General features: G+C 40.5%; 1 protein-coding gene across 15 annotated transcripts in view; it reads right to left on the bottom strand.

The window, feature by feature from the left end:
• rapgef6 (Rap guanine nucleotide exchange factor (GEF) 6) overlaps positions 1-22,235 on the bottom strand; it is a 378,117-nt gene that overhangs the window by 194,457 nt on the left and 161,425 nt on the right. For 2 of the 15 annotated variants that reach the window (XM_043703416.2, XM_043703417.2), the window contains exon 1: positions 12,833-15,963. The exons of 12 other annotated variants lie outside the window; for them this stretch is intronic. In XM_043703416.2, the coding sequence (XP_043559351.1) occupies positions 12,833-12,886 (54 nt within the window). In that variant the 5' untranslated portion in view covers positions 12,887-15,963. Of the gene's footprint in view, positions 1-12,832; positions 15,964-22,235 lie in introns of those variants that run through there. One more of the 15 variants, XM_043703418.2, reaches the window with a different exon arrangement.

The following is a 22,235-nucleotide window of genomic DNA, read 5'->3' as shown; positions in this document are numbered from 1 at the left end:
TGGAATAAACCAAATTAAACTCAAAGAGGATAAAATCTTCCTGGTTCAAATGGAGTGCATTTGCAGCATTTAAATTATAGGAAAAGCATCTCTCCACCACCGGCATTCAGTAGCAGCAGTGTGCACCATCTACAAGATGCACTGCAGAAATTCACCAAACCTCTTTAGACAGCACCTTCCAAACCTATGATAACTTCCATTTATAAGGACAAGGTCAACAGATATATGGGATCCCCATCTGCAAGTTCCCCTCCCAGCCACTCACCATCCTGACTTGGAAATATATCATCATTCCTTCACTGTCGCTGGGTCAAAATCCTGGAATTCCCTCCTGAAGGGTATTGTGGGTCAATCTATAGCATGTGGATGACAACAGTTCAAGAACGCAGCTCACCATCACCTTCTCAAGACCTAACAGGTACGGGCAATAAATACTGTCCCATGAGTGAATACAAAAGAAGGTATTTAATAATATGCATCAAACAATTACATTTTGGAATCAAAATCCCTGAATTTGCAGGTAACATCAAATTGGAGGTGATTGTCACTATTGAGGAGTGCAACAAATTACAGAAGGGAATTTGGAAACTCTTCAAGAAATTCAGCAAGCTCCCTCAGACAGCACCTTCCATTCCCATGATTGCGTTAATCTCGAAGGACGAGGGCAGTAAATACTTGAGAAAATCAACTACAACTTCCACTTCAAGCATTTCTCTATCCTGACTTGGAAATATATTTTTGCTCCTTCAGTTTTATTGGATCAAAATCCCAGAATTCCTTCCTTTATGTACAGATCGTGGGCTGTCGCAGTTGAAGATGGTTAATCACCATCTTGTTCTCAAGTGGAGCTTGGGTTGGGCAATAAACATCTGCAACCCATGAATGAATAGGCAAGTAATTGGCAAAGTGTGTTTAAAAAAATTAGATAGTACATTTAAAAAAAGACCACTTATTACTTGCAAAGTGCAAGTCTAGTTAAAGTAAAGGAACAAAGGGCTGTGTAACAGGTTATTAATACAAAAGAGAAGAAAACATTAGGTTTTATTTCTAGAGGAATAGAATTGAAAAGAAAATATACTATGCTAAACCGGTGTCAAATCTTGGTTAGATTGCAGTTGGGAGTACTGCGTGTGATTCTAGTCACCAACTTATAAAGAGGAAAGGCGATGGTCGAGTGGTATTATCTTTGCACCTTTAATCCAAAGACCAAGTTTTGGGAATGTCTGTTCGAATTCTACCATGGCAGAAAGTGAAATTTGAAATCAATAAAAATCTGATATTAAGTGTCTAAAATGACCACAAATACATCGTCAATTGTTGTTTAAAAACCCATCTGGTTCACTAATGTCCTTGAGGGAAAATGACTCCAGAGTCAGTTGATTATTAACTGTCCTCTGGGCAACTAGGGATGGCCAATACGTGTTGACAGAGCCAGCAGTGCCCTCATTCTGTGAATGAGTTTATTTTACAAAAGTAAGGCACTGGAGAGGGCTTGGAAGATGATACCAGAAATGTGCAAGTATATATGTATGAATATTAGGAAAAGAACAGCATACTGGTCTAGATGGTTTTGATATGGTAGATATCAGAGAATAATTTCTCTCGTGGGGAAGAGCATAATGAGCGACCGTAAAGAAAATATAATCAGTACAAAATAGAATAGAGAATTTAGAAGAACCTTCTGCATTGAAGAGTATGAAGTAGTTAACAGGAAAACAGTATCAGATTAAAGGGGAGCAGGACAATTATTTGAAGGGAACTCTGCAGGTCTGGCAAAATCTGCCATCAGAGAAACAGAGTTGGTTTCAAGTCTGGCATAACTTCTTCAGAACTGAAAGGCTTTGAGCTTTTTTTGTGTATACTTTTGACAAAGGCAGAGGAGCAAGACAGCAGAGGCCAGTGCAAAAGATTTAAGGGTTGTTAATCATGGTGTAACAGAAGTGGAGATGTAAAACATGTGTAAATTAAGGTGTGAAAGGGGGAGAATGGGTCCTCTCTACTAAGAGTGAAGTAAACAAGACAAGGCTGGAAGGAGTGACAGTAAACTGGGGAGGGCAGAGAATCTAAAAAATGGAGAATAGGTATAATGCTGTCAGTTTTTGAAGTTATATAATTCAACATTGTCAGACATTGACGTCAAAGCAGTCACTCAATCCATCGGGACCCCAACAATTTTTGACTGTGGTTCTGTGAAAAGGCGCAAAGCCTTTTGGTTCCTGTTTGAGTACGTTTTCAGCATCAGTGGGACTGGATGAGTGACCCTACCGTTGCAGTGCACTGAGTGTGGAGCCTGAAACAGTTATACGGCCTGGAAAGAGGAACCCACGGCAGAGAGGGGCTGTACACGCGTTTGTGTGCAGCTGAAGGTTCGGCCATGGAGAGACCCGAGGAATCCTGCCCTGTTGAGAAACCGTGGAAGTATGGCGACTGCGGGAAGGGCTTCTGTGCCCTGTCTATCCTGGAGACGCATCAGCGCAGTCACACCAGGGAGCGGCAGTTCCCCTGCCTGGAGTGTGGGAAGGGCTTTTACCACGCCTCTGCCCTGCTGACCCACCGGCGGATCCACACAGGAGAAAGGCCTTCAGAAGCCCTGAATGCGGGAAGGGATTTACCCAGGCCTCCAACCTACTGACCCACCAGCGGGTCCACACAGGAGAGGCCGTTCACCTGTGCCGAGTGCAGGAAGGGCTTTATCCACCCTGCTGACCCACCGGCGGATCCACACGGGGGGGTGGGGGGGGGGGGGGGGGGGGGGAGAGGAGGGGGGAAAAGAGGCCCTTCAGCTGCCCAGAGCGCGGGAAGGCCTTCAGCGATTCATCCTCCCTGTTGAAGCATCAGCAGGCCCACACGGGGCAGAGGCCTTTCAGCTGCCCAGAGTGTAGGAAGGCCTTCAGCGTTTCCTCCTCCCCGCTGATGCATCAGCGGGTCCACACGGAGTAGAGGCCGTTCACCTGCTCAGAGTGTGGGGAGGGGTTCAGTCAGGTGAGCCACCTGCGAAGACACGAGCAGCTCCACTCTGGCGGGGGGGGCGGGCCTTCAGGTGTCCCAAGTACGGGAAGGGTTATATTTGCTCGGTTAAGCAGCTGACACACCAGTGGGTCCACATGCAGGAGTGGTCATTCACCAGTTTTCAGTTTGAGAAGGGCTTCACAGGCTGCTTGCACCTGTAGAGGCTCCAGTTCACATAGGGTCAAGTGTTGTGCAGGTTAGGATGGATTGACCATGCTAAATTACCCTTAGTGCATAGGAATATGCAGGTGAGGTGTATTAGTCAGGGGTAAATGTAGAAATGTAGAGGGGTAGGGGAATGGGTGTGGGTGGGTTACGCTTCGGAAGGTCAGTGTGGACTTGTTAGGCCGAATGGCTTTGCTCCAAACTGTGGGGGTTCTTTGAAGGTAAAGGACTTTTGGAAACTGTACAGGGCAGTGCGGGCCAGTGGCCGCTGGCCGCACGGAGCAAGCGCAGTCCGGCAGCATGTTTTGGGTCTCGTTCCACTGATGACGTCACAATGCGGAAGTGTCCCTGTCAAGTTTAAGTGATCTGCCTCCCTCTGGGCAACTCTTCATCCTGGGAGGGAGAGGGATGAGGGGAGGAAGCAAAATCAATTTTTATTTAAGGTGGGTGGGTGGGTGGGGTGACTCCAGAACTAGACGGCATATGTTTTGGGTGAGGGGGAAAATGATATATCAAGACCCTCAGGAGCAACCTTTTCACACAATGAAGGAAAAGCTCTGCATTTAAATTACATTCTTGAGATTTGATATTTAAAAGGAGTTCTGGGATTAACATACCAAAGAACAGAAACCCATTCTAAAAGATGAAAGATTTAATCTAAAATTGTTCAAGGTATGACATCTTCAAGTCCCAAACCCCATGACTCTCTTTTACAACACAACCCAGGGCCCTACCATTAACTGTACAAGTCCTGCCCTTCCTTGCTTTAGCAAAATGCAATCCCTCAATTTTATCCATACCTCTCTCATACACATGCGCTCTCATGTACGCACGCACGCACACACATAGGTCTATGGGGTGAATTTGTATTGGCAGAATATTTGCAGATACATTCAATTTTGTTCAAAAAACGCACAATCTGCTGGCAGTCAAGCCATGTAATACGTTATAAATTCCTACATTAGAAATAGAATCAGCTTGATTCATTATGGGTGACTGTAACTTCCCCAACATTGACTGAAAATGCTCTCGTACGTTGTATAGATCAGTTTTTGTCCAATGTGTGCAGTAGGGTTTTCTGACACTATGTCGAAGAGCCGACAAGAGGGGAGGCCACACTGGATCTGGTGCTTGGTAATGAACCAGGCCAGGTGTTTGATTTAGTGGTAGGGGAGCACTTTGGAGAGAGTGACCATAATTCAGTTACGTTTAGTTTATCGATGGAAAGGGATAGGAACATGCCACAGGACAAGAATTATCGAAGGGGCAAGGGCAATTATAATGTGATTAGGCAAGACTTAGGATGCATAGAATGGGATAGCAAAATGCAGGGGATGGGGACAATTGAAATGTGGAGTGGTCGAAGGAACAGATATTGCATGTCCTTGATTGGATGTCACTGTCAGGCAGGGAGGAAGTGATAAGGTAAGGGAATTGTGGTTTACTACAGAAATTGCATCTCTTGTTAAGCAGGAGGAGGAGACTTACATGACAATGAGACGAGATGGCTCGGATAAGGTGATGGAGAGTTACAAATTAGTTAGGAAGGATTTAAAGAGAGAGTTAAGAGGAGCAAAAAAAGAGGGGACATGAGCAGTCTTTAGAAGGTAGAATAAAGGAGAATCTGAAAGCTTTCTATAGGTATGTGAGGAATAAAAGGATGACTAAAGGTAGGAATAGGGACAGTCAAAGACAGAATTGGGAAATTGTGTGTGGACCCTGTGGAGATCAGAGAGGTGTTAACGAATATTTCTCATCGGTCTTCACTCAGGAAAAGGACAATATTGTACAGGAGAAGAATGAGATACGAGATATTAGACTAGAAATGATCGAGGTTAGTAAGGAGGAGGTGCTATCAATTCTAGAAGGAGTGATAGTAGACAAGTTCCATGGGCTGGATAGGATTTATCGGAGGATTCTCTGGGAAGCAAGGGAGGAGATGACAGGGGCTTTGGCTTTGATCTTTGAGTCATCATTGTCTACAGGTTTAGTACCAGAGGAGTGGAGGTGTGCAGATGTTATACCCTTGTTCAAGAAGGGCAGTAGAGATGACTCAGGTAATTATAGACCAGTGAGCCTTATGTCTGTTGTAGGGAAACTTTTGGAAAGGATTATAAGAGATAGGATTTATAATCAGTTAGCAAGCAACAATTTGATTTCAGATAGTCAAAATGGTTTTGTCAAAGGCAGGTCATGTCTCACAAACCTCAGTTTCTTGAGAAGGTGACCAAGCTTGTGGATGAGGTTATGGCAGTTAACGTGGTGTACATGGACCTCAGTAAAGCCTTTGATAAGGTACCATGTCGTAGCCTGTTGGAGAAAATGCAGAGGCATGGGATTGGGGTGATTTAGCAGTTTGGATTAGAAACTGGCTTTCTGAAAGAAGGCAGCAAGTGGTGCTTGATGGAAAATATTCAGCCTGGAGTCTGGTTACTAGTGGTGTGCCACAGAGATTTGTTTTGTGACCAACGCTGTTTGTCATTTTTATAAATGACTTAGACGTGGACATAGGTGGATGGGTTAGTAAGTTTGCAGTTGACACTAAAGTTGGTGGAGTCGTGAACAGTGTGGAAGAATGTTACAGGTTGCAGGGGGACTTGGGTAAACTGCAGAATTGGGCTGAGAAGTGGCAAATGGAGTTGAATGCAGCTAAATGCGAGGTGATTCACTTTGGGAAGAATAACAGGAAGACAGAATACTGGGTCAACGGAAAAATTCTTGATTGTGTGAATCTTGGGAGTCCATGTACATAGATCCCTGAAGGTTGCCACCCAGGTGGATAGTGCTGTTAAGAAGACATATGGAGTGCTAGGTTTTATTGGTAGAGGGATTGAGCTCCAGAGCCGTAACGTCATGCTGCAACTGTACGAAACGCTAGTATGGCCGCACTTGGAATATTGTGTACAGTTCTGGTCATCCCATTACAGGATGTAGAAGCATTGGAAAAGGTGCGGAGATTTATCAGGATGTTGATTGGACTGGAGCGAAGGTCTTAAGACTGAGAGACTTGGATCTGTTCTCATTGGAAAGAAGGCAGCTAAGAGGGGATTTGATAAGAGACAAACAAAATAATCAGATGATTAGGTAGCGTGGACAAGTGAAAGTCTTTTTCCTAGGATGATGACGTCAGCTTCCACGAGGGGCATAACTACAAATTGAGGGGTGATGATGTAAGACAGATGTCAGAGGCAATTTCTTTATGAAGAGTGGTAAGGGCATGGAATGCCCTGCCTGCCAATGTACTTAATTCAGCCACATTAGGGAGATTTACACAATCCTTGGATAAGCATATGGATGACGATGGAATAACGTAGGGGGATGAGTTTAGATTAGTTCAAGGTCAGCACAACATCGAGAGCTGAAGGCCTGTTCTACGCTGTATTGTTCTATGTGCTATGCTGAGATATTTGTATCAACAATAGTCACAGGTGAGGTGCCAGAAGACTGACGGTTGGCAAACGTGGTGCCACTCTTTAAGAAGGGCGATAAAGACAAGCCAGGGAACTATAGACCGGTGAGCCTGACCTCAGTGGTGGGCAAGTTGTTGGAGGGAATCCTGAGGGACAGGATGTACATGTATTTGGAAAGGCAAGGACTGATTAGGGATAGTCAACATCGCTTTGTGTGTGGGAAATCATGTCTGACAAACTTGATTGAGTTTTTTGAAGAGGTAACAATGAAGATTGATGAGGGCAGAGCAGTAGATGTGATCCATATGGACTTCAGTAAGGCGTTTAACAAGGTTCCCCATGGGAGACTGGTTAGCAAGGTTAGATCTCACGGAACATAGGGAGTACTAGCCATTTGGATACAGAACTGGCTCAAAGATAGAAGACAGAGGGTGGTGGTGGAGGATTGTTTTTCAGACTGGAGATCTGTGACCAGTGGAGTGCCAAAAGGATCGGTGCTGGGTCCTCGACTTGTGGTCATTAACATATATGATTTGGATGCGAGCATAAGAGGTACAGTTAGTAGGTTTGAAGATGACACCAAAATTGGAGGTGTAGTGGACAGCGAAAAGGGTTACCTCAGATTACAACACGAGCTTGACCAGATGGGCCAATGGGCTGAGAAGTGGCAGATGGAGTTAATTCAGATAAATGTGAGGTGCTGCATTTTGGGAAAGCAAATCTTAGCAGGACTTATACACTTAATGGTAGGGTCCTAGGGAGTGTTGCTGAACAAAGAAACCTTGGAGTGCAGGTTCATAGCTCCTTGAAAGTGGAGTCGCAGATAGATAAGATAGTGAAGGCATTTGGTATGCTTTCCTTTCTGGTCAGAGTATTGAGTACAGAAGTTGGGAGGTCATGTTGCGGCTGTATAGGACATTGGTTAGGCCACTGTTGGAATATTGCGTGCAATTCTGGTCTCCTTCCTATCGGAAAGATGTTGTGAAACTTGAAAGGGGTCTGAAAAGATTTCCAAGGATGTTGCCAGGGTTGGAGGATTTGAGCTACAGCGAGAAGGGCTGCTTTCTCTGGAGCATCGGAGGCCGAGGGGTGACCTTATACAGGTTTACAAAATTAAGAGGGGCATGGATAGGATAAATAGACAAAGTCTTTTCCCTGGGGTCAGGGAGTCCAGAACTAGAGGGCATAGGTTTAGCATGAGAGGGAAAAGATATAAATGAGATCTAAGGGGCAACTTTTTCACGCAGAGGATGGTACGTGTATGGAATGAGCTGCCAGAGGATGTGGTGGAGGCTGGTACAATTGCAACATGTAAGAGGCATTTGAATGGGTATATGAATAGGAAGGATTTGGAGGGATATGGGCCAGGTGCTGGCAGGTGGGACTAGGTTGAGTTGGGATATCTGGTCAGCATGGACAGGTTGGACCGAAGGGTCTATTTCCATGCTGTACATCTCTATGACTCTATGAGACCTTGAAGTTGTAAAGAGTCTAAGCAGAAAATGAGGTGTTGCTTGAGCTTGCATTGTGCTTTAATGGAACATTATAGAAAGCAGAGTACAGAAATATTAGATTAGATTAGATTAGATTAGATTAGATTACTTCCAGTGTGGAAACAGGCCCTTCGGCCCAACAAGTCCACACCGACCCTCCGAAGAGCAACCCTTCCAGACTCATTCCCCGACATTTACCCCTTCACCGAACACTATGGGCAATTTAGCATGGCCAATTCACCTAACCTGCACATCTTTGGACTGTGGGGGGAAACCAGAGTACCTGAAGGAAACCCACACAGACACGGGGAGAATGTGCAAAATCCACACAGATAGTTGCCCATGGCATGAATTGAACCCGGGTCTCTGGCATTGTGAGGCAGCAGTGTTAGCCACTGGGCCACTGTACAAGAGTAAGTTGGGGTATTGACAAGGCAAGCAACTACATCAAGGTCATTCCTACAGATTGGAGGTGTTCTGCAAAGTGATCACTCAGTCTGCATTTGGGTGCGCCAATGAACAGGAGACTTCATCGTGTGCACCAAATAGAACAAACTAGTACAAGTGAAATGCTACTTAATCCAGAAGGTGTGGTTGGAGACAGCAAGGAGGGAAATATTGAATGGGCAAGTATTACACTTTCTGTGATTGCACAGGAAGGTGCCGTAGACATTGAGAAAGTGTTAGGAATGATAGAGGATTAGACTGGGACGTCACACCGGAAACAGTCCATCTAGAATTCTGACAACGGAAGGAAGCAGATGTTGTGTTTGGTGGATACATTCTAGTGGAGATGGCAGAAATGATTCTTTGAGTGCAAAGATTCGTGGGATGGCAAGTAAGGACAAGGAAAATCCTATGGTTGCTTTGAAAAGGAGGACAGAAGTACTGGAGATAGCCAGAAGACTAGTCAACCATATTGGGGCAAGTAGGAGATCTTCAGTTGAGGAAAAAGTAGGTCATGTCGAAGACAGCTCGGTGCAAGGTGGTATCATCAGAACAGATGCAATGGAAACTGAGAAACTAGGAGAACAATTGCCAAGAAATGGTGTGTGAGGCCGTGTATTCAAGGTAACCAAGGCTTATAATGGACGATGGTGGACAGCAACTCCTCAGAAATAGAAATGATGAAGTCAAGGAAGAGAAGGGAAGAGTCAGAAATGGACCAGCTGGAAGTGAGAGAAGGATAGAAATTGGATGTGAAACTGATTAATTTTTCTAATTCTACACAAGAGTAGGAAACAGCACTGAAGCCATTGTTGATGATTCAGAAAAAGGGTTGTTGGTGGGGGCTTGTGTAGGACTGGAACAAGGCAAATTCCACATATCCGACAAAGGCATAGAATGGACCTATGTGGATACCCATGGTCACACCTTTGACTTAGAGAAAATGAGACGAGTTAATGGAGAAGTTGTTCAAAATGAGAAAATTGCCAGTGAAGCAAAGGAGGGTGAAAGTGGATTTGGACTGCGTAGGCCTCTTTTCAAGGAAAAATTCATAAACTCTTCAGGCCATCCTGATGGAGGAACAGACGTAGAGAGTGATTGCACATTCACAGAGGCAGCGGCAGCTCGGTCCAGAAAACTGGAAATTGTGGAACTTGGAGGTATTGGAGTGAAATAGTTACAAAGATAGATTTGGATAAGGAAAGATGGAAAGGTTCAGGAAAAGTAGAAATACTGGTACAGACTGGTTAGGTAGAATGATCCACAGTTGGTTCTGACATAACACAATAGTTCCGGTTTCATCCGATCTTTTGTTATAACAAAACTGTGCAATAGCCGCACCATTTAAACTAATGGAGCCAGAATTGCGTTATAGACAATATAGGTAAGGAAAGTTCACGTTTGACAAATAACTGTCTGAATTCTTCAATCGTGTTAAAGCCAATTCGCGTTGAAGAAACACATGTTATTGCAGAATCGACTATCTCTGTGCTCTGTACCCTATGATATGTTACCACTGCCCCAGATTCACACACCATCTGACTTGCAAATTCCAATCTATTGACATTGAGAGAATGCCTTCACCAGGCAAACCATTTCTATTAGGGCGAACAACAAATACAATTAGCATCAATACTGGTGAATGAATGAATGGAATTATTTTTAAAAATATTTAAAATTGGGATCTACGGCAAAGCTTAGTAGGAATGTAACGTGCAGGTTTGTGCTCCATGGTACAGATGAGGCAAAATAATGCAATGTAGATTTTCCAGACTGTAGCTTGAGATGAGAGAACATAAATGTGAGTTGAGATTTGAAAATTTGAGATGCTTTTGTTGTAGCAGAGGAAATAATGTGAGCTATTTGATTGACCTGTTTAACTTCATGATCAAAGACATGGATACAATACAGAATCAAGGAGATAATGACAGAGTGATAATATCACTCAACAACTGATTCAGAGCCCCAGGCAAATTTTCTGTCAACTTGTGTTCAAATCTCACCACAATAGCCGGTGTAATTTAAGTTCAATTTATGAAATCTGGAGTTCAAAATTAACCGCAGTAATCAGGACAATGAATCTGTCAGTTTGTAAAAACAAAACCCATTCGGTTCACTCATATCATTTTGGAAAAATAATCTGCTATTCTTAATTGGTCAAATCTACATGTTATTCGAAACCCTAAATAATGTGGTTGATTCATACTACACTCCATGGAAGAAAAAAGTATTCTGAGTACACTATGTATAAAAGCCTAAATATTAAAGACATTTAAAACAGAACAGGGCAAGTTGTATACAAACAGTTGAGGCTCTAAATTGAGCTAACCGAGCTAGTGACAAGGTCAATAGTTAGGACAATATCAACTGGTGGTTACAGAAAAGGGAAATAGAGGGATACGCAAACAAGATGGATGCACAGATATAAAACTGCTGCTTACGTACAAAATAGGTGAATCTTACAATTTAATTTGGGATTGTAATTTCTGTTGTGCACCCAAATTCCAATGGAATTTTTTAATCATCACATCACATGTTTCAAAACATGTAAGCTACTTTTACACATCAGCAGTGCTTCTTCAATCTTTTTTCAAGCTACAAATCTCAAATGTAATACAGCTTCGCATCACTTGTAGACAGCCCCTGAGTCACTAGCACTAAAGGTAATATCAATCATTAAATATAAAACTTAACTTATTGCCATTGCCAATACACTAAACTAGTAAATAAGAATAAAGTATCTACAATCCCACACAAGCAACAACAAAAATTATGTGGGGTAGATAGAAGGAAACAAAATACATGAGTGCAACCCAAAAAAATAATTTTCTCATCTTCTATATCTTAACAACTGTGTATAACAATTTTCACTACTGGTGCACTCTTAACACATTTGGAATTATAGCATACCTAACAAAAAGAATACACAAGCTTTAACTACTGGGAATATATTTACATTACTAGCCACCTTTACAGATTCACTAGATTCAGCTGTTTGAAATACTTAATGAGTTTGCCCAGTAGATATTAAACAAGTTATAAGAGGATTAACTGAAGTAGACACGAGCAATCTCTTTCTCATCTAATGCCTTCCTTAATGAGGGCTGGATGTGTTAACAAATCTCGAAATACACTATGACACTAATTTTCAATGAGTACACTCAGGGAGTTTGTCTTTCATTTGCACTCCTTGTTGTATTGTACATAGCCTGGCATGCCTCAGAAAGAATGATTTCTAACTCTGCATGTTCTCTAGATACAGTGCAAAAGAAAAAGCACAAAAGTGCATAGAAGCATTGTCAGCAAACCACAAAAGCAATTCAGCCACTTGTGGATAGCACAGACATATCATTAACTTCAAAACGTAGCTTTCCCTATCAATAATTAAAATTTTAAAACCCAAGTTATTTAGGTTTCTAATGTGCTGAGCCAATAGATACAACAGCAAAACACGTTTGGCCCAATATAGGTAACAAACTGATTTGGTGGGAAAGAAGGGAATGTTAAAGGAATAAGGATTAAGGAGCTCCCAAAAGACGAAGTAGTACAGAATGCACTTTAATAGCATAAATGTAATGACAAATTAACAAAATAATTTTATTTCTCCATGGTATTTACTATATTCTTGATGTATTACAATCATATTAAACAAATCCTAATGTTTTCTTAACAAAATAAAATCAATAGCTAAGTTTAGCACACTCCACTTGAATTTTGTGTTATGAGACAAATCAGACGCAAAGCAAAGATCCACATAAGCGATCAGAAACTAACTGACTTGAAACCATCAAGGGCAAGTCTGATCCAAAATCAAGGCAATCAACAATGAAACTCAGAAACTTGTATGAAGTTAAACTATAGTAATTCTCTCTGCAGCATTTGAAATTAACTAAATATCTAATTTACTGAGGCAACAGAGGTGGAGGTTCAGGAAATAAGAAGGCGAACAAAAAATGGTAATCACAGTTACAAGGGTCTGTACAGCAACTTCTTCAGCAGGATTCTAATTCTTCTTATGCAATTAGCTTTAAAAAAATGGAAAACCAAAAAGGATAGATACAGACATGGACATATGTCTGGCCTAAGGCTATTCGCAACTGGTAGGATCACCACGACTGGCCTCCTTTCAGCTTTGTTAACTTCATTTCAGTAATTACTCCAATTCTAATCCAACTGTAACATTCAAATCGGATTACAGCTCTCGCAGATAATCGGACATATCACAGGCACAGTATAAAACATTAAATTCAAAAAGTAACTTGTCTGCAAATGCAGCATTCAGAATGGTAAACAAACAATTGTGCTTACTTTAGAGGACCAAGGCTGCAAACAGTTGGCATAGCAACGCACAAGGAAAGCCATTTCCTGGTTTAAGAAAGAAAGTTTCCTTTTGTGAACGGAAGGGAGAGAGGACAGAACAGAAACAGCTTTTGAAACCGGGTAGGCTCGAAGTCACTTCAGGAAATGTAAGCCCATTGCAGTTGAGGTAGCTGAAAACCCCACGCTGACTTAATAAACCTGCCAGTCCAGGGATACTGCAGAACACCACTGGAGGATGCGCAAGCTACTACGGTGTTTCTCAGTATCCTAGTGCAGCAGCAAAATGTCACAATTAATCCAACCCCAGTTTTCTAACGAGAACTTCTACATTCCGTATTGCAAACTGAATGCTGAGAAGCTGCAGCTAGGATTAAATGACATGATACAGAACCATTTCCTACTGACTGTCTTTGCTTGTTTCCTCAGCTGGTCCCTCAGGAAAAGTAGCTATTGATTGGATGCTCCACAGCGAGATGAAATATCTAATAACAGAAGAGAAAGAAAAGGGTGGGAGGAGAATCCAGCTACAGCAATGACATCATTTCCAAGAGACCTCATTGGAAATTGCAGCAGATCAATCAGCTCAGCTATCTGAAGCTGCAGAAACAATGGTTATCGAATCAATTCTGAGGATATAAGCTACAAAAAACATATACAGTGCATTAGCCTCCAAAAAAATAGCAACCACCAAAAATATCCCCATACCTCAAATGAAATTAGCAGCCTGCAAATAAATGAACATGAAATAAATTGTTTTTATATAAAAAATTTGGAAGAATGTATTGAAGACAGAGGAGGATTTACAGCAGCCATTAAATACTGCCATGCAAAATTATCCTTCCATTTAAAGTTTTTTTTAAATTACCTAACACTAGAGAAGCAGTTAACAAACATTTAGTATTGTGCTACGTAAAAATAAACCTAAAATCTGGATCCCAGATTGCAAAGCTTGTGGCTGTTATGCACATAAATGCATGTGTTTAGACTTAAAAGTTATTTGTAAAAAATACAAAAAAAATCAAGCTTAATTAGTATCATGCAAACTATTAATACACTAGCCAGATAGTACAGTACAGCTCGTAGAGAGAACCGGTCACATTCTTCCTTTAAATTCAAGCATCTAAACACGGTATTGTATAATTAATGAGGTTAACATTTTTACAGAATATGAACATTTCCCTGGAATTGTTTTCTGGTAAATTTGCCAAGTAGCTCGTCCTTCCTTTCTCCTGGTTTCGCACTGTGTTAATAACTAGATAAAAATGCTGCAAGCAAATGTTTGCCAATATATAATTCTTTGTCGTGAGACCCATTCAGCTTTACAATTAGCTAATTATACTTTACATATATATCAGGGAGGAAAATATCTATCAGAAGACTGGCTCCATCTCTGGAAATGGCATCGAAATTCAGTCACACAAGCCTAAGTAAACAAATTAAAACATGATATACATCATTGTGAATTATTATGCATCATATTTATGTAAATCTGTCCATCAATTTTTTTTTGTGCGATTGGTTTCAGATCCCATTATTAAGCCTGTGTAAATATGGTAACTAAATTTTATTTCCTGTCAGTTGCCCTCAAGTGGGATGACATCATCCCTTTCCTTTATTCACCAATCAAACTTGAGCCAATGCAGCCCTCTGGAGTATTTACCTACGAGATTATGTGTGCTGTACTGCTTCCAAAGTCTACTACGGTATCATCAAAAATGAGAGCTGAACATTGGACTAATACTTCACATCTTTTCAACTCTGACCTTTATTCTTAAACAGATGCATTTTTATTCAAGTAAAATATAAATACATGTACAATTTAGATTGATTCCATTTTCAGTTTAAAATCTCCACACCAAAAGTTCTATCTAACTTTCATACAGTACCATTCATACAAGAGACAATATGCTTCTCCTTAACATAGATTGGAGAATTTATCAGCAAAGAAAAGAATGCCTGGGTGAATGCTGACTAATGGGCAGAAAAAGGTGGTTTCCTCGTCACAAGCACAATTATAGAAAATTCTGAAAATATCAATAATTATAGCAATGATCCCTCACTAGGTCGATTCTGAATCCATGGGTACAAAGTAGCTTTCAAATTCCTCATTACAAAGAAACAGAATTTTCTTAGTTAAGTATTACAGATCACAGCAAATGCTCAGAGTAATTCAGTAATTATATTTCATATGCTATGACACAAGGAAAGGCAATTGTTTTGTATAATAACACACATATTAGCTGTGGCTCAATTAGAATGTTGGAGTGGTTTGAATTAAATTCCAAAGATTCACAAAAATCTAGACTAATTCGTCAAAGAAATACTGAGTGAATGTTGTGGTGCAAGAGTTGCTGTCTTTCAAATGAAACATTAAGCTGATGCTCTGTGTACCCTTTGAACATAAAAGATCTCATGGTGTGATTGTGAAAAAACAGCAGGAGAATTTTCTCAGTATGCTAGCCGATATTTATCAATTAGCCAACAGCACTATCACAATGATAGGACCTTGCTATGTACAATTAGCTCCCACACTTCTAAGAAGTGTGGCCACAATTCAAGTGCCTTCAAAATATTCAGCAACATCCAAACATGATGAAAATTCACTATGAGAGCAAGGTTCAGATTTTTATCACAGCAAAATCCCTGAGGAATGAAGTTCTGCCTCAAAATGTGTCATTTTCAATTTTCTGGGGCAAGTTTGGGGACTGCCTGATCTTCACACATATCTAAACATACATTTGTCTTCATCAGCGATCAGCTGATAGAATTTCAATGTATTGCTTTCTTTTAAAATCAATGGATTTTTAAAAAAAAATTGTAGCATCATCAATAGATACATTTCTTTATGTCAATGGGTGGCTAAAATTTCCCCACAAGTTCTAGGACAGAATGCATTTATGGTGTCATATGGGAAGTGAGACAGATGAGGTGCTGCAGAGGTTTTTTTGGTTTCCTTTTCTTTGCATCTGTACTATCTGCTTTTGCTCCAGAGTTACTGGGTTTGCTTTCCCTCAATATTTGTTAACTGGCCCTGGATTAAGATTTTTGAAATTTATAACTGAAATTTATGTAAAGCTTTCCAAGCACCTGGCTCATCTTGCTGATCCAAAGCAAACTATAATTAATGATAATGGTGCCAATGGACTTAAAGCTGAAGAATGTGATAGCTTTATGTCATCAATGCAGACTTCTGGTGAAAGTGCTAGAATTTGGTGATGGCTGGTATAGAACCTCATTCTTTCTGAGAATGAAGATCAAACTAAACAGCTTTGAAGACTCTGAAAATCTGTCAACCGTGACCTGAAAATCTGACTTTGAGCACCTTAGGCCACAACGATTGGCAAAACATGCTTCCTGGACGTAATGTGCAGACGTCATTGGTCATAGCGTGAGACATCAAGAAGATATCAGAGATATGCTCCCTCTTCAAAACCTTGACAGCATGGCTAAGGACACAAGTGAGAAACAGGTTAAAGAAGACTAGTGCCTGAATGCAAACCTTCTCACTCTGCTCAAGATCCCAAAGACAGCTGATGATTTGCCATTTAAATGAGCTGGCTTGCCATTCCATCTTAGATCAGCTGTATGACCTTGACAGATTTGTTTTGGAAGTCACATCATTCCAGGAGTATCCAGATGGCCAACCCACTACTGTGTCAAAGGCAGTTGCGAGGTCAAAGAATTGAAGTGACATGTTCTCAAGGAAGTTTTCCTGAATTTGTCTCGCTGAGAATATCAATTCTAAATTGCTGTGCTTTGGACACAAATAGGCTTATAGCTAATTTCTAGGGTTTGAAATGCATAACAGACACTGTATATTCACTAAGGTAAATGAAGGGCTTTTGCCCAAAACATCGATTTCGCTGCTCGTTGGATGTTGCCTGAATTGCTGTGCTTTTCCAGCACCACTGATCCAGAAACTGTATATTCGCTGTCATTACAACCTATTTTGTGTTGAAAGTTTCTCAAATTTGTTTCAGAACATGCACCCCCTCCAGTCTTTGTAGTCTCTCTCCAATGTTGTCTCTTTGATAAAGCATGTGGCCTATATTTGGTACCTCTGGTACACAGCATTGATGATGTACTTCACATGATGCACTGCAGCAATGTCCTTTGTCATTGCTGCACTACACTCGTAATCCAATACTCTACACACCAAGTCGCTTTAACTCATGTTACTGTTAACCAATTTTGGTGGTTTAAATGACAATCGATCACACATTCCCTGAACCCATCATCTTTCTTGCCTTGTCAAAACAGTCTGCCATATGTACAGAAAATATAATTTCCTTATTAACACCATCTGAATATTTCAGAAAACTTCTAATATGGAATTATTTAAACAGTAAACACAGTATTGTTAGCTTGTGAACACTTCTGACAGCTGATCTAAACAAAAAAATTAAAACCAAGGACAGTAGCAATTGCTTTTAAGAATCAACCCAGTTGTCAACAAAACAGGAAATAAATGTGTTCAAATATGCTGTAATATTGCTTCCCATTTTAGATTAGATTAGATTATTTACAGTGTGGAAACAGGCCCTTCGGTCCAACAAGTCCACACCGACCCACTGAAGCGCAACCCACCCAGATCCATTCCCCTACATTTACCCCTTCACCTAACACTACGGGCAATTTAGCCAGGCCAGTTCATCTAATCTGCACATTTTTGGACTGTGGGAGGAAAGCAGAGCACCCGGAGGAAACCCACACAGACACAGGGAGAATATGCAAACTCCACACAGAGTCGCCTGAGGTAGGAATTGAACCCGGGTCTCTGGCGCTGTGAGGCAGCAGTGCTAACCACTATGTCACCGTGCCACCCTGAAATTACCACATTTAACCGATTTCTTCAAAGATCAGTATTGAGGTGCAAGAACAAGACATTTGTGAGATATTTTGTAATTTTGGGCAAAGCAAGAAAACATTTTAAAAATGTTTTCTCTTTAACAAATTTTGAAAGTAGGGGTCATTAAATCTGAAGCATGTAAATGATCATAAAATCACATCTTCTATCCACAAGGCCAAAAAGATATAAGCCTCTCTTATCAGGAAGAGTAAGGATCAAGCATATGAAAGTTAAATCATACAAGCTATGTAGAAGGATGCAGATATCAAATTACAGGGGGGTTTCATCTGCTCACAGGGAATGCCTTTTTACATGGAAAGCAATGAACTCCAAGATATTCAAAAGAACAGATTCTATAGGATGGTTTAAGTGGAATCAAAGAAACGCCAGATAATCTTTTGGAATCAATAACTAAATTTCAGATTTAAAACTATCTGTTCTAATACTCAAGTATCTATCTTTTTACCATTATTACTTGGTGATGTAAACCAGCACTATTTTGGTTTCTAAAGCACCATCAATACATTTCAGGGTGCACAACTGAGTATTCACCCTCATATTCCTTCCAGAAAGTGTACTCAACTAATAACAAATTATTTGTTCTTTCCATCTCCAAACTATCAATAAACCTAACAAAATAATTCCAGTGACTGAGGTAGGTGTAGTTCTGGATAGTATCAATACTGTGCACTTGGAATAAGGATCAATTGATTGCATGAATCGATACTTGTATATTATAGAATGAAACAAAACAAAACCTACAAGTTGTTAAGACATGGATTTTGTTTCTTTTGGTTGAATCATATTGACAAAACAAATTAACACAAAATGAACACCAATACAGGGGCAGAAACCTTATCATCATCCACTTTCTACTGCTGGAAGTGGATGTCCCTGCTTGTTAGTCTGTTTGCCTGTAAATAATACATCTCAAAAAGTTTTCAACAAAGTTTGGTGCACAGATAAGATATGGCCAACGAATATCTGATTTAGTTTTGTCGTCAGTCAGCATTAAAGGATGTATTCTTCATGACAATACGTTTATTGATTAGAGTTCATTCGCCACAATCAATCAAAAGTGGTCTTAATGTCAAGGGCTGTCATTCTCACCTCACCTTTGGAATCCAGTCTTTTGTCCATGTTGAATCAAGGCTTTAAAGAAGTCAGGAGCTGAGTGGCCCTGGCAGAACCTAAAATGGACATCACTGAGCAGGTTATTGCTGAGCAAGTGCTGTTTGATAACACTGTTGCTAACACCTGAATGAGTAGACTGATGGGGCAGTAATTGGCTGGGTTGGGTCTGTCCTGCTTTTTCTGCACAGAACATACCTGGGCAACTTTCCACATTATCTGGTAGATGCCAGTGCTGTAGCTGCAGTGGAACAGCTTGGTTGAGTGTGTGACAAGTCCTGCAGCACAAGTCTTTAGCTGTCAGGGCCGATAGCCTTCGCAATATCCAATGCCTCCAACTGTTTGTTGATATTGAACTGGCTGAAGATTGGCATCTGAGATGCTGGGAACTTCTGAAGGAGATAGAGATGGATCACCCACTTGGCACTTCTGGTTGAAGATTATTGCAAATGTTTCAGCCTTATCTTGAACTATTAAAAATAAATAAAATGTAAATCCCACCATTAGCTGAATTCTTAAACATAGAGCTTAGTGTAGTTTTATGCCATACATTGATGGCCTGAGATAATCATATCAGCTTGATTTCCTTGTCCAATAGCAAATTCACTGACCTCAACTCAACAACAGTTGACAGTTTCAATTAAATACAATTCTTCAATAGCTGGGAGATGGAAAATAAAAATCAGCTGGCATGCCTCCTCCTAAATCAATATCCAGTGTAAGGTGCTGGAAAAATGAATTAGCAGCTTCACTGTGATACTGACACTTTTCTTTTAAAAAAAGAAAAGGTCATATTCATCATTTGAACTTGTGCACAAAAAATAGCCACTCAGGTTACTGCAATGGGAGGCTCTCACAATAAAGGGAAATAATTCTTCTGCTTTTAAGATGGCCCAGAAAGCTGCTATTACAGAAAAGAAAAACAATTTTTGATGACCATCTACCCAATTCTCACATACCAGAAAAGCTCTGGGCAAACAAATGAACCAATCCTTTCTGCCTGTAACTTACAAATAGACTCATTAATACAATTCTCACATCTATAACAGTGCAACAAGGTTATCACAAGGTCTCCTGTCATTTATAACAGACCCTCCATTGAAATACCATTCTTCCAGCTACATAAAACAAAAGACAATACGTGGGTGCCGTGGTGGCTCAGTGGTTACCACTGCTGCCTCACAGCACCAGGGACCCAGGCTCGATTCCCATCTTGGGTGACTGTATGTGTGGAGACTGCACATTCTTGCAGTGTCTGCATGGGTTTCCTCCGGGTGCTCCGGTTTCCTCCCACAATCCAAAGATGTGCAGGTTAGGTGAATTAGCCATACGAAATTGCCCATATTGTTAGGTGCATTTGTCAGGGGTAAATATAGGGTAGGGGAATGGGTCTGGATGGGTTACTGTGGACTTGTTGGGCCAAAGGACCTGTTTCCATATTGTAGGGAATCTAATCTAATCGAAGATGGAACTTACCAGAAACGCTGCACTGTTTAGAGAGGTTTAGAGGCTATACAAAACACTTCGACACAACGGCTGAAGAACAGCGATATAACAATAAAGAAGATGCAGTGATTTTTCACAATATTCCATATTTGTCATTGAAGATGTACAATAAACAGAACTTTACAAATATGTTGAACTTTGCAAACACTTGCTAGGATGGGGTGGGACAATACTCTGCATACCTTAAGGATATAAGGATAAAAAAAATATGCAAAAATAATTATCACAGAAAGCAGAATCGATGATATTATAATTTCAGTAGTTCAGAAATAATATTTTTCTTGGCCTTATTTAAGATGCACTCCAAAATAACTATGATATAAATAATTAACTCCTGTAAAAGGGTGCTTGTAAAAACACGCCGATATCATTCGCTGAAGCAAACTGCTAAAATGGACACTGGAAAAGCAGATGCAATTACATCCCTCAAAACTGACTGAACCTATTTCTAAATTTTTGTTCCCGGGGGTATTCATTGCTGACTGTAATTTTTTGGCAACACATACCACCAATATGTAAAAATTCCTGTTTATCGCTTTTTATTATGTAAAATCGCAGCAAGCTAGGTTCTCATGTTTGTAAAATTCAGGAAGTCTTGTCTGAAAGTATACTCCACCCATTCCCTGGTTCCTGCTGCAAAGAAGAGTGGGAACTTTCACAGAGCTCCAGCCTCTTTCCCAAATGGCAAAATATTATTTAGCCTTCAGGTCCAGTGATTGTAGTTTTGAAGTATTCTCCATCACCAAATGCTCACTAATACATAATGAACTAGTCCAATAATAAGCTTCAGCAAGATTTACTGCAGAGGGTATAATGAGATATGATATTTCCCAAAAGGGGGAATAGAGTTGTCATCACAACCAAGATGATGCAATCTCCCAAAATAGAATTAGTAAATCAGGAACAACAAAGAGATGACAAAACTGAAAATCATAGCTATTTCCACAGCAAATCATGCTAGTGATTTCCTTTCAATTTTAAAAGGGGAAAGTTAGATTTCAATGTTTACTGAAGAGAGGGTGACAGTGTTAAAAAAGGCAAACACTAAGTTACCTTTAAAACATAGTCTTCAACTTCTACCACAAACTCCATATCCTCACCACTGATTTACCCCCTCACCCAAATCAATGACGCAGGTTGAAGTTGACTAATTGCGACACCAGAGTGCCCTATTTGACTCTGGCTGAAGTTACCATCTAGTATTAGTCCATGAGTGAGTGAGTGAGTGAGTGAGTGAGTGAGTGTGTGAGAGAGAGAGAGAGAGAGAGAGAGAGAGAGAGAGAGAGTGAGTGAGGAAGGAAAAGTTTTGCTTTGTGAGCAGTACAGGCAGATTATAGGGAGTTTAGACAGAGTGAGGTTACAGCTGCATAGGAGGTTTACAAAGCAAGATCAACATTATTTGAAGTCAGAGATGTCCATTCATTAATCTAATAACAGCAGGGAAGAAGCTGTTCTTGAATCGGTTAGTGCCTGTGTTCAAACTTCTGTATATTTGAGGAGGTTTAAATGATCAAGTTGGCAGTATTTCTGAAGCCAAGACTTCTTTTCAAGCACATCTGAGAGAAGGAATTCCTTGGATGATAATGGGAATTTGTTTACATTGTAAGAGTTTGACAAGTGGACAGAGTAAACATTGAGCAGCAATAGGTTGCTTTCTGTTTCAGGGAAAAATTTACAGCTTAGAAAACTTGACTTCACATTGCAAGAGTCCTGTTCAAGTTAGATCTAACTTAAACAGCTCTTGGTGGAGAAAAGAATTAACTCAAAAGTTAGGAAATAGGTTCTCTTAGAATAAAGATTTTTGTTTGAAACTTTCAAGTCAAAAACATTTGGTTAGAATTCAAAAGGATTTATTCAAAGCTGAGAACATCAAAGTTCACTTGTCCAGCTAATCAAAAAAAGGCT

Source organism: Chiloscyllium plagiosum, unplaced genomic scaffold (assembly GCF_037043375.1).
Source record: "Chiloscyllium plagiosum isolate Xiang-an unplaced genomic scaffold, Cpla_swu_hap1 HiC_scaffold_16, whole genome shotgun sequence".
Classification (NCBI taxonomy): domain Eukaryota; kingdom Metazoa; phylum Chordata; class Chondrichthyes; order Orectolobiformes; family Hemiscylliidae; genus Chiloscyllium; species Chiloscyllium plagiosum.
The sequence above is the reverse complement of the archived record's forward strand: the minus strand, read 5'-3'. Positions and strand labels throughout refer to the sequence as shown.